The 15000-nt window shown below is 45.4% G+C and overlaps 1 protein-coding gene across 1 annotated transcript in view; it reads right to left on the bottom strand.

Moving 5' to 3' along the window:
* Positions 1 to 15000, bottom strand: part of LOC310878180 (MAM domain-containing glycosylphosphatidylinositol anchor protein 2-like) — a gene marked incomplete at both ends in the record, with an annotated part of 95631 nt that overhangs the window by 7206 nt on the left and 73425 nt on the right. Inside the window, 5 exons of the mRNA XM_083792334.1 lie at positions 1492 to 1512; positions 3304 to 3481; positions 4708 to 4856; positions 14410 to 14573; positions 14908 to 15000. The exon at positions 14908 to 15000 is cut by the window's right edge and continues 13 nt beyond it. Of these exons, the coding sequence (XP_083648460.1) occupies positions 1492 to 1512; positions 3304 to 3481; positions 4708 to 4856; positions 14410 to 14573; positions 14908 to 15000 (605 nt within the window). The remainder of the gene's footprint in view (positions 1 to 1491; positions 1513 to 3303; positions 3482 to 4707; positions 4857 to 14409; positions 14574 to 14907) is intronic.

The raw sequence follows: 15000 nt of genomic DNA, 5'->3' as shown, positions 1-15000 counted from the left end.
TTAGGATTGATTTTAAAATTATTTTACTTGTCTATAAAGCTCTCAATGGTCTCGCACCTTCCTACCTACATGACTGCCTGCCTAAATATGTCCCAAACCGCCCCCTAAGGTCTTCCACTGCTGGCCTGCTCGCTTTGCCTAAAAGAATGGCAACTAAAAAATACGGAGAAGCAGCTTTTTGCTTCTATGGGCCGTCGGCATGGAACAAGCTCCCACTGTACCTTCGTCAGGCAGCCTCTGTAGACATTTTTAAAGCTCAGCTCAAGACCCACTTCTACAACATTGCTTTTAATTGATCTTTAATTTTAAATTTTTTGTTATTCATGTCCTCACTGTACTGCATTACTGCTTGTTTTTTAATGTCGTTGCCTTGCTTTTCTTTTATTCTCCATTGTTCTGTAAAGCACTTTGAGCTGCATTTCATGTCATGAAAGGTGCTATACAAATAAAGTTTTATTATTATTATTATTATTATTATTATGTATATGTAATTTGTATTAGCGGTATAGTGTGGTTACTTTGCACCATATGCACCGTCCCAGCATTTTCGATGCGTATGCACCGTCCCAGCAAATGACGTAATGACTAGTTGTGCCTGATAAAACCAACGGTTTTCGATGGTGATTATGTAATGACGATATGTTTTAGTGTCGGGAGGATTAAAGGTAATGCTCCTATGTATTACTTACTTACGCCTATCGCCCAACCTTGGGCATAGGCCACGAACATGAGCTCTCCAGGCATCCCGGTCCTGGGCCATTCTCTCCAGCTGTCCCCATGTATGGCCAGATCTCTTCACATCTGCGTCTAGGTCACGCCGCCAGGTGTTTTTTGGTCTGCCCCTTTTCCTTTTCCCTTGTGGGTTCCAGAACAGGGCATATATTGTGATACTAGAGGCAGGCTTGCGAAGGGTGTGGCCAATCCATCGCCATCGTCTTTGTAGTATATATTTTTCCACAGGGTGTTGGCTCCTATGTATACATGTATGTAATCTGGCACCACTGCCGTATCAGGCACAAGTAGTCATTACGTCATTTGCCTGGAAGGTGCATACACATCAAAAGTGCTGGGACGGTGCATACGCATCAAAAGTGCTGGGACGGTGCATACGTGCCCTGGGCGAAACTAGTACTTGCGCGCTCTGCTTGCGCAAGTAATACGTTCATAGAATACGTCATATTCCATCATAAGAATGTCCATAATCTCTGTCTGTCATTGACTCATTTCTGAAGCAATGCTGACAGACTTCTTCACATTACATGGATGGTTAGAAGTCTGTCTGTCTGTCTGTCTGTCTGTCTGTCTGTCTGTCTGTCTGTCTGTCTGTCTGTCTGTCTGTCTGTCTGTCTGTCTGTCTGTCTGTCTGTCTGTCTGTCTGTCTGTCTGTCTGTCTGTCTGTCTGTCTGTCTGTCTGTCTGTCTGTCTGTCTGTCTGTCTGTCTGTCTGTCTGTCTGTCTGTGGTAGGGTGCTAATAAATAGATAGTTACTCACTGAGGTGTGGATTGACGGGAGCTGTGGAGACAGGAAAAGAAATGGCATTAGTCCAGTGTTCATAAGTGTAGTCATGATGAAGCGGCATTATATAATCATATTGCATTAGCATTGATCAGCCCCAAAACAATCTGTGAACTGAGAAACAGGACTAATAATCTAGTTATCTACTTAGATATGCCTGGCACATGAGGAGGATCCTGTCTAAGGGCACAGCTGGCAGAAGTAAGAGACAGCCTTTGTTTTACGACTACGGAAAACAAGCTCAATAGAGAACTTAAGTGTTTGTTGCTTGACTTTAGACCAATTATTTATGAGTTGACTGCCGGGGCAAAGCCATAAAGTTATAATATAATCTAGAGGGCGGACTAACCCGTCCCCAGCTATTAATTTCAATGGAAGTTGCTCACTGGCGTTTGAAGCACCCGGAAGAATGCTCTACTACTTTGGTGCCTAAAAGCGGAAGTGCTAACCTCCATAAACGTGCCTAAATCCATTCATGCACTTTATGTTAAACACCAGCTCTTCTGTTCGTGCATGTACTTTGCCCGCCTGCAGTTCCAGCTTTGGCCAGTAAGGTAGGGCGGCTACACCGGTTCCCAGGTGCTCTGGGGAAAGCGCCAGTCAGTGAGCCTGTGTGCCTTGTTGGTGAATGTAGGCTATGTTATGTGACTTTTACAGCGCTGTAAATAAAACCTTCCACTATTCTTTTTAATATTGCAACTTGAGTCTCTGATCTTTTGAGAGTTTCAATTCTGCTAGAACACTAGACTGGAGTCCATAAATCATTCGCAAAGGATTTTCAGGTCAGCACTATAAAATGGAACCAGTTATTTCAGGCAGTCAACTGAAGTCAATCTCACTAGACTTGATCATCTCATCAACACACTTCCATTCATAATAAAGTGGCCTAGAGTATTTAAGCGGTAACACCATGCACTCCTTCATTTTCCTCGTTGCCGTTCCACTGCTCTCAGACTACAGTGGGAACTACACTTGCCCCAAAACACACATGCCCCCATTCTTTTCCCCGCAGACCTCCTATTTGTTTTTATTTGTTTTACTGAAGTTAAGGCTAGGAATAATGTTATGTTTAGGCATAGTTTTACTGGGGTTAAGTTTATGAATAAGGTTATGTTTAGGCATACAATAGTTTTACTGAGGTTAAGTTCATAATGTTACGTTTAGGCATAGTTTTACTGGGGTTAAGTTCAATTAAGGTTTAGGTATACCTGGTGGTGACCTCTCCGAGGTCGTTGATTTTGACCCGGGAGACACTGAAAGGCTGATGCATGCTTTTATCACCAGTAGGTAAGAATACTGACACACTCTTTTAGCTGGTCTGCCAAAGAAAGCAATTGTCCAATTACAAGTAACTAGAGCAGTGCCTGTTGGGCACTGGCCTACTTGGAACGATGCAAGTTGGAAAATGGACGCCTCACCCAGTTATTATGTGTCCCTAATATAACACTTTCCCTCTATCTGTGATCAGCTCCTCACACACAACTCCTCTCTCGTACATGCACGGCTGCACGCCTGCTCAATCTCAGCAACTGTTTGGGTAAATGTGTTTTTCTTCGATCCCAATGGAAATATTGCTGGTTTAGTGGGACAAAACGATACAATTGCGGGATGGTGCGGGATTAAATGGGACTTAATTTTTTGTTGCGGGCGGGAGCGGCGGACAGGCGGTCACCGCGGGCGGTCAAAAATAAAATCATTGCGGGCGCGGGCGGGATTGGTCTGAAATTCAACTGGAGCGGGCGGGAACAGGATCAATAAATCACTCCCGCGCAGGGCTCTAGTGCGTACCACTGTAGGTGACGGTGCGCTCGGTGCAGTCTCCCTCTCCGTAGCGGCTGATGGGTGTGAGTCGGATCAGGTAAGACTCCGGCTTGACCAGCTCTGTCAGGTTGTAGGTCAAAAGCTGTCCTCTGCCCATCTGTCTGTCCACGGGAATCTCCTGCTCCCACCAACGAGACTGAGTCATCTGGAAAGACACGCACACACACAAAATCACATTATAGGCCGACTTTACCCGTTTTCAACCTGTGTCTGTGCCTCATAGCCTCATAGGAGGGCTGTGAGACACAGGGCTTTGGGGTGAATTTTGGGGGTCTAAAGGGACTACAGACTGAATCAATGCTAGCAGTAAATTAGTTCATAAACAGAAAATACATTTTATGTAGTTTTTATGTATAGTGGGACAACGCGACCAACCAAAGTGGTCGGACAAGGTCAGTATGTGGAAATGTCCATACTGGACATTTCCAGTGCATGCTGTTGATAAGGGTTGATGACGGAGATTAAATTATGTGATAACATCTGAAGCCGCTACATTCTGTCTATTCCACCATTCTTCAATCTTTCACGGTCATAATTTTTTCAGCAACTCTCTCTCTCCATCCATCCATCTTCTATCTATCTCTGTACTTTGTGACTGTACTTTTAAAGCTAAAGAGGTTTTGACTTTGAGTGACTTAGACAGCCTTATAAAGAGATAAATCACTCTGTGTGAGATAATTACGAACCCACCAGGAGTGTCTGTCCGTCAGTCTGTCTCTCCTACGCTGTCTGCCTCTCAGCTGTCCTACTGTCTGTCTCTCCTACACTGTCTCCCTTTAAGCTTTCCTACTGTCTGTCTCTCCTACACTGTCTCCCTTTAAGCTTTCCTACTGTCTGTCTCTCCTACACTGTCTCCCTTTAAGCTTTCCTACTGTCTGTCTGTCTCTCCTACACTGTCTCCCTTTAAGCTTTTCTAACGACAATTGTAAAAGTTATATTGTATCAACATACTCTACACTCCCTCTGCCAACCTGGGGAGAGCAACGGACTGACCTCCAAGCCCTGTCTTTTCACCTGACAGGTTGCTGTTACCCCGTTGTGACGTAGCGCGTGGAAGGACTCCACACAGAAAGGGTATGGGTGCTGATGACGCGGAGGAGAGAACGCGCCCCAAGCGCCCACAGCGTCCCCAACCCAAATCGAACCCAGGACCTTCTAGCTGTGAGGCAACAACGCCAGTGGAACACCCCCCCCCCCCCCTGTGTTCTGCCCTCCTCCACCCCATGGAGAAGAGCAGCTCTGTTAAACCCAGTGACTCCCATTGAAAATGAATTGCGAGCTGCTCTGCCCCCCTTCTCCCCCCAGAACAGAGAGAGCGAGTTCGTTTCAATAGTGTGTCCGGCGCCTCAGAGTGTGTGCTGTCAGTGTCACCTGTCTGATGCCCAGCCGGTAGGCCAGGATACGGTCCACAGCGTCAGGGTTCATCTGGGTCCACTGCAGGGTGAAGCCGTACACTCTGGGACGGTTCTGCCACACGGCACTGGACGTGTCGTAGTAGAACTCTGGGGGATACGCCTTCCCTGCACGCACACACGCACGCACGCACGCACGCACGCACACACACACACACACACAACATATAAATTGATTAAGTGGTTAAAATGATCGCGATGCTGCGTTAACTACTTCTGCTGGGCACCCTCTGGAGAGGAGGAAGGGAGGAGGAGAGGAGATGAGTAGAGGAGGAAAAGAAAGGAAAGGAGAGAAGCAAAGAGGAGACAAGTCGTCTCTGTCGGGTGGAAACCTCAGTCCAAAACTGTTACATTTCAGGATACAAATTCAAAAGCATCAAAAGACAGCAGAACTATACAAGCTCAAAGCGTTTCATTTAAAAAGAAAAACACATTTAAAAAGTTACTATATGGAGATAAGAGGTTTCTGCCCGACAGTGACGAAGTATAGGAGACAAGGACAGAGAATGGGCGGCATTATAAATGTAAATGTCTCCTGTTAATCCTCAGGTTTAGATTAGGATTAGAAAAGCCACGTAGACCGCTGTGACAGTATACAGTCTAATGACACACACTGTGTCTGTTTGTGTGTGTGTGTGTGTGTGTGTGTGTGTGTGTGTGTGTGTGTGTGTGTGTGTGTGTGTGTCAGAGTTTTGAGAAGATGCATGTACGTCAGGTTTACAGGATTGTAAAACATCTTAGTGGTTGGAGGTTCGAGGACATGGCTGGTAAAAGCCTGACAGGTATTAGGCCTGTCACAATTATTACATAATCCCCTAAACGCAATTATTTGAGATAATCACAATCACTTTGCATAATCGTCATGATCGTTTCCATGTTGGAAGATTTTCGTATATATATTCAAGCATTTTCTAAAACAGTGGAAACTGGTATTGAAGTGGTTAAAGTAGGAATGTTTTGGAACAATCCAAATCTACAAAGTAAGTAGTAACTAAGGTTTTCATATAAATGTAGTGAAGTAAAACGTACAACATTTGGAGTAGAAAGTAAAAATAGTAAAATTTTTGGAAAGTGGAAATACTCAAGTAAAGTACAAATGCCTCAAAACTTTCCACCACTGCCAAGGAAAGACCCCAAAGTGATATATATTTGGCCGCAGACCTCCCATCTGAAAATGGTGTGTGCCTAGGAAAGATCTGAAAGCCTAGGACTCCCCCGTACAAGATTTGTGTTGCTAAAATGTTAAAAGTAAATCTCATGTACTGTATATACAGTACAGTGGATAAACTGATTGTGGTGCTATATAAACCAATCTACCTTGGGGACGCCTTGGAACCCCCTCAATGACCCCTGTGGGGGTCAGGGACGCCTTGGAACCCCCTCAATGACCCCTGTGGGGGTCAGGGACGCCTTGGAACCCCCTCAAGGACCCCTGTGGGGGTCAGGGACGCCTTGGAACCCCCTCAAGGACCCCTGTGGGGGTCAGGGACGCCTTGGAACCCCCTCAAGGACCCCTGTGGGGGTCAGGGACGCCTTGGAACCCCCTCAATGACCCCTGTGGGGGTCAGGGACGCCTTGGAACCCCCTCAATGACCCCTGTGGGGGTCAGGGACGCCTTGGAACCCCCTCAATGACCCCTGTGGGGGTCAGGGACGCCTTGGAACCCCCTCAAGGACCCCTGTGGGGGTCAGGGACGCCTTGGAACCCCCTCAAGGACCCCTGTGGGGGTCACTTTGAGAAACCCTGCACCAGAGAGATGGGACGAATCATTTAAACTCCCTTGCGCGATGGTGCAACAGAGCAGATCTACAAGGGACATTCTCTGTAATCAGCCCTAGTCGCTCTTATAGTGCGTGATAAAAGCAAGATTGAGATCGTAGTATGGTTGTGTGTGTGTGTGTGTGTGTGTGTGTGTGCTGGCTTTGGCAATGTAAACGTGTGTTTCATGCCAAAAAAGCCCTTTGAATTGAATTGTGTGTGTGTGTGTGTGTGTGTGTGTGTGTGTGTGTGTGTGTGTGTGTGTGTGTGTGTGTGTGTGTGTGTGTGTGTGTGTGTGTGTGTGTGTGTGTGCATGCATGCTTGCATGTGCATGTGCATGTGTGAAAGCGCTAACCACTACTCATCACATTCTGAACCACACACAAAGATGAAAGCTTTGCTGCTGATGGCTGATGACACATAACCACTGCTCTTAACACGAAACAGGAGAGAGAGGGAGGGAGGGAGATGGAGAGAGAGAGAGAGAGAGACAGAGAGAGAGAGAGAGAGAGAGAGAGAGAGAGAGAGACAGAGACAGAGACAGAGACAGAGACAGAGACAGAGACAGAGACAGAGACAGAGAGAGAGAGAGAGTGACAGAATGTTCTGTACTGAACTCTGAGGGTAAATGTGCGGTTGTGTTTGATTCTACATGAAAGAGGACATCTTGTGAAGCGCTGGGGGTCAGGTGGATGATCAGACTGCATATCGTTGCGGTCGGGCAGAAACCTCTTATCTCGATTTTGAATACCGAAACGCAAAGGTTTTGGACAAAACCTTTACGTTTCGGCATTCAAAATCGAGGTTTGAAGATAAGAGGTTTCTGCCCGACCGCAACGATATGCAGTCTGATCATCCACCTGAGGTTTCCGCCCGACAGAGACGTTACATTTCCATCCAGCACAGATACATTAAATGTGATTTAATGTACTTATGGACAGGAGAGGCCAAACACACAGTACATTCAGTACTGGTGGTGGATGCATACAGTATGATACAGCAGTCGTACCCAAACGTTTCAGGTCAAGATCCAAATCAGTGGAAATAGCAGATCTACAAGCGTGCGGCGTGCTTATAGAGCGGCTATTTTCACAATTCTTTAAATTTCAGTCAGGACAACCCCTTTGGGGCCCGGCCCCACGAGGTAGATGAAACACCCTTCGAGCTGCGGGGCTAAGCGTGTCCACAGGGCCAGGGCAGCGATCAGGGGAAAACTAAAACCCACGTTTAAAAAAAAAGAACAATTACCAACAAATGATGTTGCAATATAGGCTACTGTACATAGCAACAACTACCCCAAAAGGTGTTCCCGTCCGGGTTAACGCTCACCCCGGCCTTGTCCCTTCCTGTTCACCTCGTTGACCGATAAAAAAGTGTCTCCTTTCAGCATGAAAACATTTGTACTTATAGACAGCTTTCTACGGTAGGAGATTTAAACAAGCCAAACTGCTAGTAGGACAAATCGCAGGACTCATCCCAAAAGCTCTTTGCTGTTGAAATTCTTCATTATTGTCGACTAATAGCTTGGTAATTATGTTAATCCTCTAAAGCTACTTGATTTCCAAGTATATAAAAAAAGAAATGGTTTTCTGCAGGAGTCCATGACCAAAATCCCTTGAACGTGCCATGAGTTGGGAATTGTAAGATAAATGACTAAATTGTAAAAAATTGTAAATTGGCTTGAATTCACGCTCAGACTGACGACTAACCACATCCAGCATCATAGTCTGTCTTCAACCTCTCCCTGGTCCAGTTTTAAAGAAAACAAAACCTCTCTGCCTAAACAATACCGCCTATACTAGACCAGTCACCTCCTCACTGCCAAACACAGTAAACCCCAGCAGTGGTTCTCAAACTTTTGAATTTCAAGGACACCCCAGTTTGATATGCATTAGAACCCAGACTCCCATTTGATACCATTGTCTCTGGAACCACAATCTATATTATAACATTCTAACTCTGAGGGCCCTAGTTTCGTCGCAGCCTTATTTATCCCTAAACTTATTTGCCTTTGTTTTACTATTTTGAAAAACATTTTAAAATTGTTCAACTAGCCGATCTATATCAACACGTTGTGAGCTTGTAGATCGGCTATTTGAACTTCAAAAATGTTTTTCAAAATAGTAAAAAAGGCAAAGAAGTTCAGGGATAAGGGGTTTAGCACTGACGAAAATAGGGCCCTGAGAGTGTACAAATGGAACCACCAGAAACGACGCAGGACTCAACAGTGCGCTGTGCAGCTGGATCCTGGACCTCCATACGGGAGAGACCCCTGGTGGGGCACCCTCCCTCTCCACTGTGATGCTTATAGCAGTGAAGCGTCCTTTCACACGGCAGAGCCCAAACAATGATTCAAATGACAGCCAAAAGAAAACGGAGCTCACCAATGAATGGCTGAGGATAAGGAGGGGAGGGATTATAGGTGCTAAGCATGCCAATTGCAGCAGGGCATTTCCACGGGCAGACAACGATGCTCAGGCAACAGGACAGTAAAGCGGGGAATGTGGGTTTGTCTTCTCAGCTACATACTGGAATTTTTACTGACAGATCAGAACAAAGGGGGGAGAGAGAGAGAGAGAGAGAGAGAGAGAGAGAGAGAGAGAGAGAGAGAGAGAGAGAGAGAGAGAGAGAGAGAGAGAGAGAGAGAGAGAGAGGGAGAGAGGGAGGTAGTGTAGTAGAGGAAGGGAGGGAAAGTGTGAGTGAGATAGACAGAGGAACAAAGAGAGGCATACAGTAGCCAAGAGCACCGTTTCTCAAACAGTGGGTCGGGACCCATTTGTGGGTCACAGACTAATTTCACTCATCACTACATCACTTTGTGTCGCGCTGCAAGCTTGTGTGGACAAGTTTTGTATTTTATTTTCCTTGTCACATTTCAGAGGGGGTTTGTCCACCGCCAAATACATATCAATTGGGGAGTCCATGGCATGAAAAAGATTGAGAACTACTGATTTAGAAGGAATTTGTAGAATCTGCCTCAGGTTTTAACAGCAATCGAGAGACAGAAAGAGAAAGACAGACACTCGACATACAGACAGACAGACAGGAAATCAAAGAGAGTGATATTAAGAGGTTCGTGAGGGAATGAAGATTGGTCTATAATCCTCTTTTTTGCGTGCTGTGCAGGATGGAATGAATGTTCATGTGCAAATCCACAGCCAGGCAATCTGAAAGAGAGGACTCATGGTGGCACTACGATGACTGTTACATCAACACAGACCAGATAAAGACCTGATGATGTTTCAGTTGTACTTTTCCTTGATTGAATACGTTTTGGATTGACTGACGTTTTAGATGGCTAAAATAATTGCTGATATTTGAAAAGCCCAAAACAGATGTTTTACACACGATGGTCAACGACAGAAAGGTTCTTTATAAAGGAGTGAATGAATTGTATTGAAGGGACTTAATACTTAAGTAAAACATTTTTCCAACACTGCTGCTTGCTACTCCACAGAGAGAGAGAGAGAGAGAGAGAGAGAGAGAGAGAGAGAGAGGCTGGTATTGATGAAGAGGTAGTCAGCCTTCTTCAGTCCATGAGTCACATCATCCTTTCATCAACACAACAACCTCTGGCTGCCCCTCTCTCCCTCACTTCATTCTGCCACACATGAAGCACATAATTGACCTGCAGGGATATATATGACTTCCAACGACTAACTTGTCATGTTATCTAATTACACAACGACGGCAGTTGTGTTGTTTATATCATTAACACACTCTACTACAGTGGTTACCAAACGTCTTCGGGGCAAGGACCTCCCATATGACCCCCATCTGAAAATGTTGTGACGGCCATGGACCCTGTAGAATACATTAAGTAGCCTTCAAGTAGCCATATGGCCTATAGAGCAGGTGCCGTCATGTACAAGTACATCTCCCAGCCATGAGTGACTGTACAGGCACCCTCTGGACATGACACTGGAATTTCACAGGGATTTACCCCCAATCCAGGGCGGACACTCTAACCACAAGACCACTGAGCTCCCTCCCTCCCTCTCTCTCCCTCCCTCTCTCTCTCCCTCTCTCTCTCTCTCTCTCTCTCTCTCTCTCTCTGTCTATCGCATGCACGCACACTCCACATTGTAATTAGCATGCAACAGTTCAACACTCTCTCTCTCTCTCTGTTTCTAGCTCAACAGCACCACTTTGGCACCTGTTGGTACCCTAAACATAGGGACATACTGTACATATCCTAAACATAGGGACATACATATATGCATATAGGGCCAGACATTGCTGTTTCTTGGAGTGGCTGCACCACTCAATAAAAAATTAAATGTGAACCCCATCAAGTGCCCCACTTTGGGAACCACTGCCAAGTGGTTTGAGAGCCACTGCTCTGACATAGTTGTCAAAATAACATGTTGTTCACTAAGTCACTAAGTCGGATTCCAGTATTATATTAACACTGGGGATTTGACCTGACCTGACTGAAATCAAGACGAATGTGCGGCTCATTGCATCCCCAGAAATGTGGAGATATGCATAGGAACCTATGTGTGCAGGTACGGGGGGACACATTAGGTGACGCACCCAGGTTCAGAGGTTACATTAATAAGAGTTGTCAATAAAGCCACACATAAGGATACACGCCAGTCTCGTCTAGATTATTATACAGAGTTGATACAGCCTGTTACAAGAAACACTTCATAAAGTCTCTCCTCTCCATGTGCCAGTTCCATCACGCCCACTGCTGCAGAAGAAAGGACTCCATAAAACATATATTTATTGGGAACACAGACGACATTTCAGAGCTTCATTGGGGTTATCGTATAAGCCTGCATGTTTAAGATAGTCTCTGTTTACAGACTCGAGACCGTGTTCCTGTTCATAAATGGAGTTGGAACAACTAAGGTTCGGGAGGTTTGACCAAGCAGAAGACAACCCACCTGCCTGCCATCTCCACCCTTGCCAACCAAACTCCACCCTTGCCAACCATGCAAACCACTCACCCACCTTCTACTAACCTGGCCACTCCTACCTCGCCCATAACCGTGGGTACTTAAACTCAAGCGTCAAAAAATGCCAGTGTGCTAGTTTCCAGTAACCCACCCTCCCTCCCTTTCTGTTTACTGCAGGTTCCAGAGGGGTTTCTATTATATCACTCAGGCTCACGCCTCGACCCCTAAGCCAAAGTATCTGGGTCCGCCCCCTCGAACCTCTGGTCCCACTATGTATTTCATTGCCCTGGCCGTCTACACCACGCGTCCCATGCCTCGCATGCGACGCGTCGATAGGCGACCATGCTGGCTCACCATGTATTTTAAGCCTTGGCCGTTTATGTTGCGCAATCCATGCTGTGCATGCGGCGCACCCATAGACGACCATGCTGCTTCACCTGTATTCCATGCCCTGGCCGTTTATGCCGCGCGTCCCATGCTGCGCATGCTACGCACCCATAGACGACCATACCCCGCATTATACTTCACGCCTCGGCGTTGTGACCACATGACCATTAGGGATGGGTCCGATTAATCGATTAATCGATTATCGTTGATGGGACCCGAAATCGATTATGAAAATTAATAATCGATAATCGTTTTTTTTTTTTTTTTTCTGTTTTTTTTTTTTTATTAAAATCTGTTGGAAAGGCAATATTGTCATCCAAACAGGACAGGGCTATAGGCCTACCAAAGTGTGCCTGGGATGTGTCTGTGTAGCTGCATGACTGAGAGGAGTGTGAGTGGAGATTGATTCCAATCAAGATACAGGTTTGGAGGATTTAGCAGGTGTTGGGAATTTACCTAATCAGGCCTAGGCTGGGGTTGCTATGGTGATCAATTGGATCAACAGTGGTCCAGGGACCACCAGTGGTCCTCATTTAAAAGATGGAGTTAGTAACCAAATGGACCCTTATTAACTCTCAAGAGTTACAATTATTGTTAATCAACTACCTCAGGGGTTCCCAAACTTTTTTGACTTAGGTACGCCTTGGGGGGAAGATTTTTTTTATTTGTAGGGTTCATTAAAAAAAAAAAAAAAAAAAAGTTAAAAAAAAAGGAAAAAAAAAAAAAAAAAAAAAGTAACCCCCCCCCCAAAAAAAAACGATTAATCGATTAATCGTTAATATTGAATTATACAAATCGATTTTCATTTTGGACACATTTACACATCCCTAATGACCATACTCATGCACGTTTATTCAATAAACCATCTTAAAGGGTTCCTACTGTATGTCTGATGTTTGGTCTTTCCTAGTGAATGGAGGAAAAAACCTTTGATTTGCAAGCGAAGAAGATAGTGTGCGGGAGTCCTTTCTTCTACATGCACCTGTCTTTCTGACGGTGTGCAAAAAAGGTCTGCTCATTTAAGTCCCTCGCTTGTTTCAAAGTCATTTAAAAACGACGAATAGAGCAAAGAAGCGCTGCCGTCGTCCTTGCAGTTGTGAACTGAAAACAGGTGCTCGTTGGCGAGGGTTCAAACATGAACAAATTAAAAGAGGTCCAGGTTCAAGGCACTCTGTTCCAGTCAAGTGAAAAAAGCCTTTATTGTAACGGCATGGCAAAGATCATTAAAATAGACCAACACGTTTCGGCTATACAAGCCTTCGTCAGGTTAATTTAAAACGACCTTCTTCCACTTGAAGAACATTTCAGTCAGACAACTCACGAATAGATTAAACAATATTTATTGAAGAATGAGTAATGAGTGTGCATATGATATTTGACTTGGCGTTCGGCTCTGCTGGATTTCTCCCTGCTCGGCATGATTAAGCAACATCATAAAACATAAGAGCAGGGAGATAGATATACAATAACCCCCCCATGGGGAGCATAGATAGCAGAGCCCACCGGTGGTGCTGGGGTGGTGGTGGGAGAAAACATCACATACAACCGGGAACCATGAGCAGAGGAAGGCAGGAAGAGCATGAAGTCTAGTGAGCTTAAGTAGCCTGCCCACTTAGTCAGCTGACTGCCGCATCAGCGAATGACGTGAGAGACTTGCACACACGTATACTCCCACATAGTAATGCAGCATGTTAACCCCTTGAGCATAGTATGGGCCTTTGAGCAAGCAAGAACCTCCCTTGAGGTTGACTGACTGAACTGACTCCGCCGCTCCGCGTGCTGCGTTTGATTTACTATAGTCACTCTCACTACTCTGCTGTTGCTGGGAACCTTATCGAATTTATTCAATCCAGGTCGGACTACTGTAATGTGCCTACGCTTTGAGTTTCTGTTCTGGGGTTGAATTTAAAAGACTCTTATCCAGAGCGACTTAGAAAGCATAGCAGAGAATAGATCATGGCAGCAGTTCCTAATCTTTTCTGGCCACTTGGAAATCTTCTCATTTGACACCACTTAACACATGCAGCAACCGATCGGCTGCTGGGTTCAGTTGGTGGTCAGATGGGTGCATTGGGTGGGGCACAAATGCCTTCTAAATCAGTTGTTTTTTGTGCCAAAGACCCCCAAAGTTATACTGTATGTATATGGCCACAGACCCACATCACATTTTATTGACCTTCCAGAAGAGAAGAATTGTGTTTAAAAAACGAAATCAGTATTATTCGAACATTTCTCCCCCTCCATCAGACTCACCACATCAACAGTGGGCCGGGACCCATTTGTGGGTCACGGACACATTTTCATGGGTAACTTTATTTTTTGTTTCCTACATTTTGTTTAAAAAATGTAATTAAAAAAGAAATCATGAATTGAAAATAAAACATTTTCAGTAATTTCAGGGAGAAATAAAATAAAAATAAAATAAATTCCATAAATTAGAAAACAAATGTTTAAGACGTAGTGAAAGTAGCCGATCTACTACAAGCATATAGATCTGCTATATATTTTCACTAGTTTGGGTGCCGGGCAAACGTCTAATCTCTCTTATGGGTCACAACCTGAAAAGTTTGGGAACCAACCACTGCTCTAACGTGCACGTCCCTGAGACTCACCCGTAACGAGGAAGGTGCACCGGCCCGCCCCCGCCTCGTTGGTGATGTCACAGGTGTACTCTCCGTAGCCCTCCCTGTTCAGAGCTCTGTTGTGGTAGTCCGTCTCATCCCGCTCGTTCATCTGACCCACCGTAAGCAGGCGGCTGCCCAGCTTCCACTCGTACCTGACACGCACGCACGCACCGCACGCACGCAACGCACGCACGCACACAAACACACACACACACACACACACACACACACACACACACACACACACACACACACACACACACACACACACACAGGACACGTTATTATTTCATCTGATCCAAGGGAAGTCTATACCAGTGGTTCTCAAACTTTGTTTTTATTTCAAGGACCGTCCATAACTCTGAGAGTGCACCAGATGGAACCATTTATCCAATACCGGGAAATGAGAGAGCTCCGGAGAAAACAGGAGGGGGTCATGCAACATAAACCAAACAGAATAGACTAGAATAGAATAGAGTAGAATACCGGAGGATCCTGGCTGGGTGTGCACTCAGCAGGCGACAGTTGAGGCTGAAGGCTCGACCCAAACCCTGACGAATCTCAGTGTAGGCCGGCTCT

Source organism: Protomyctophum parallelum (assembly GCF_964188405.1).
Source record: "Protomyctophum parallelum genome assembly, chromosome: 20".
NCBI classification, from domain to species: Eukaryota; Metazoa; Chordata; class Actinopteri; order Myctophiformes; family Myctophidae; genus Protomyctophum; species Protomyctophum parallelum.
This window is presented reverse-complemented; position numbering and strand designations above follow the sequence as displayed.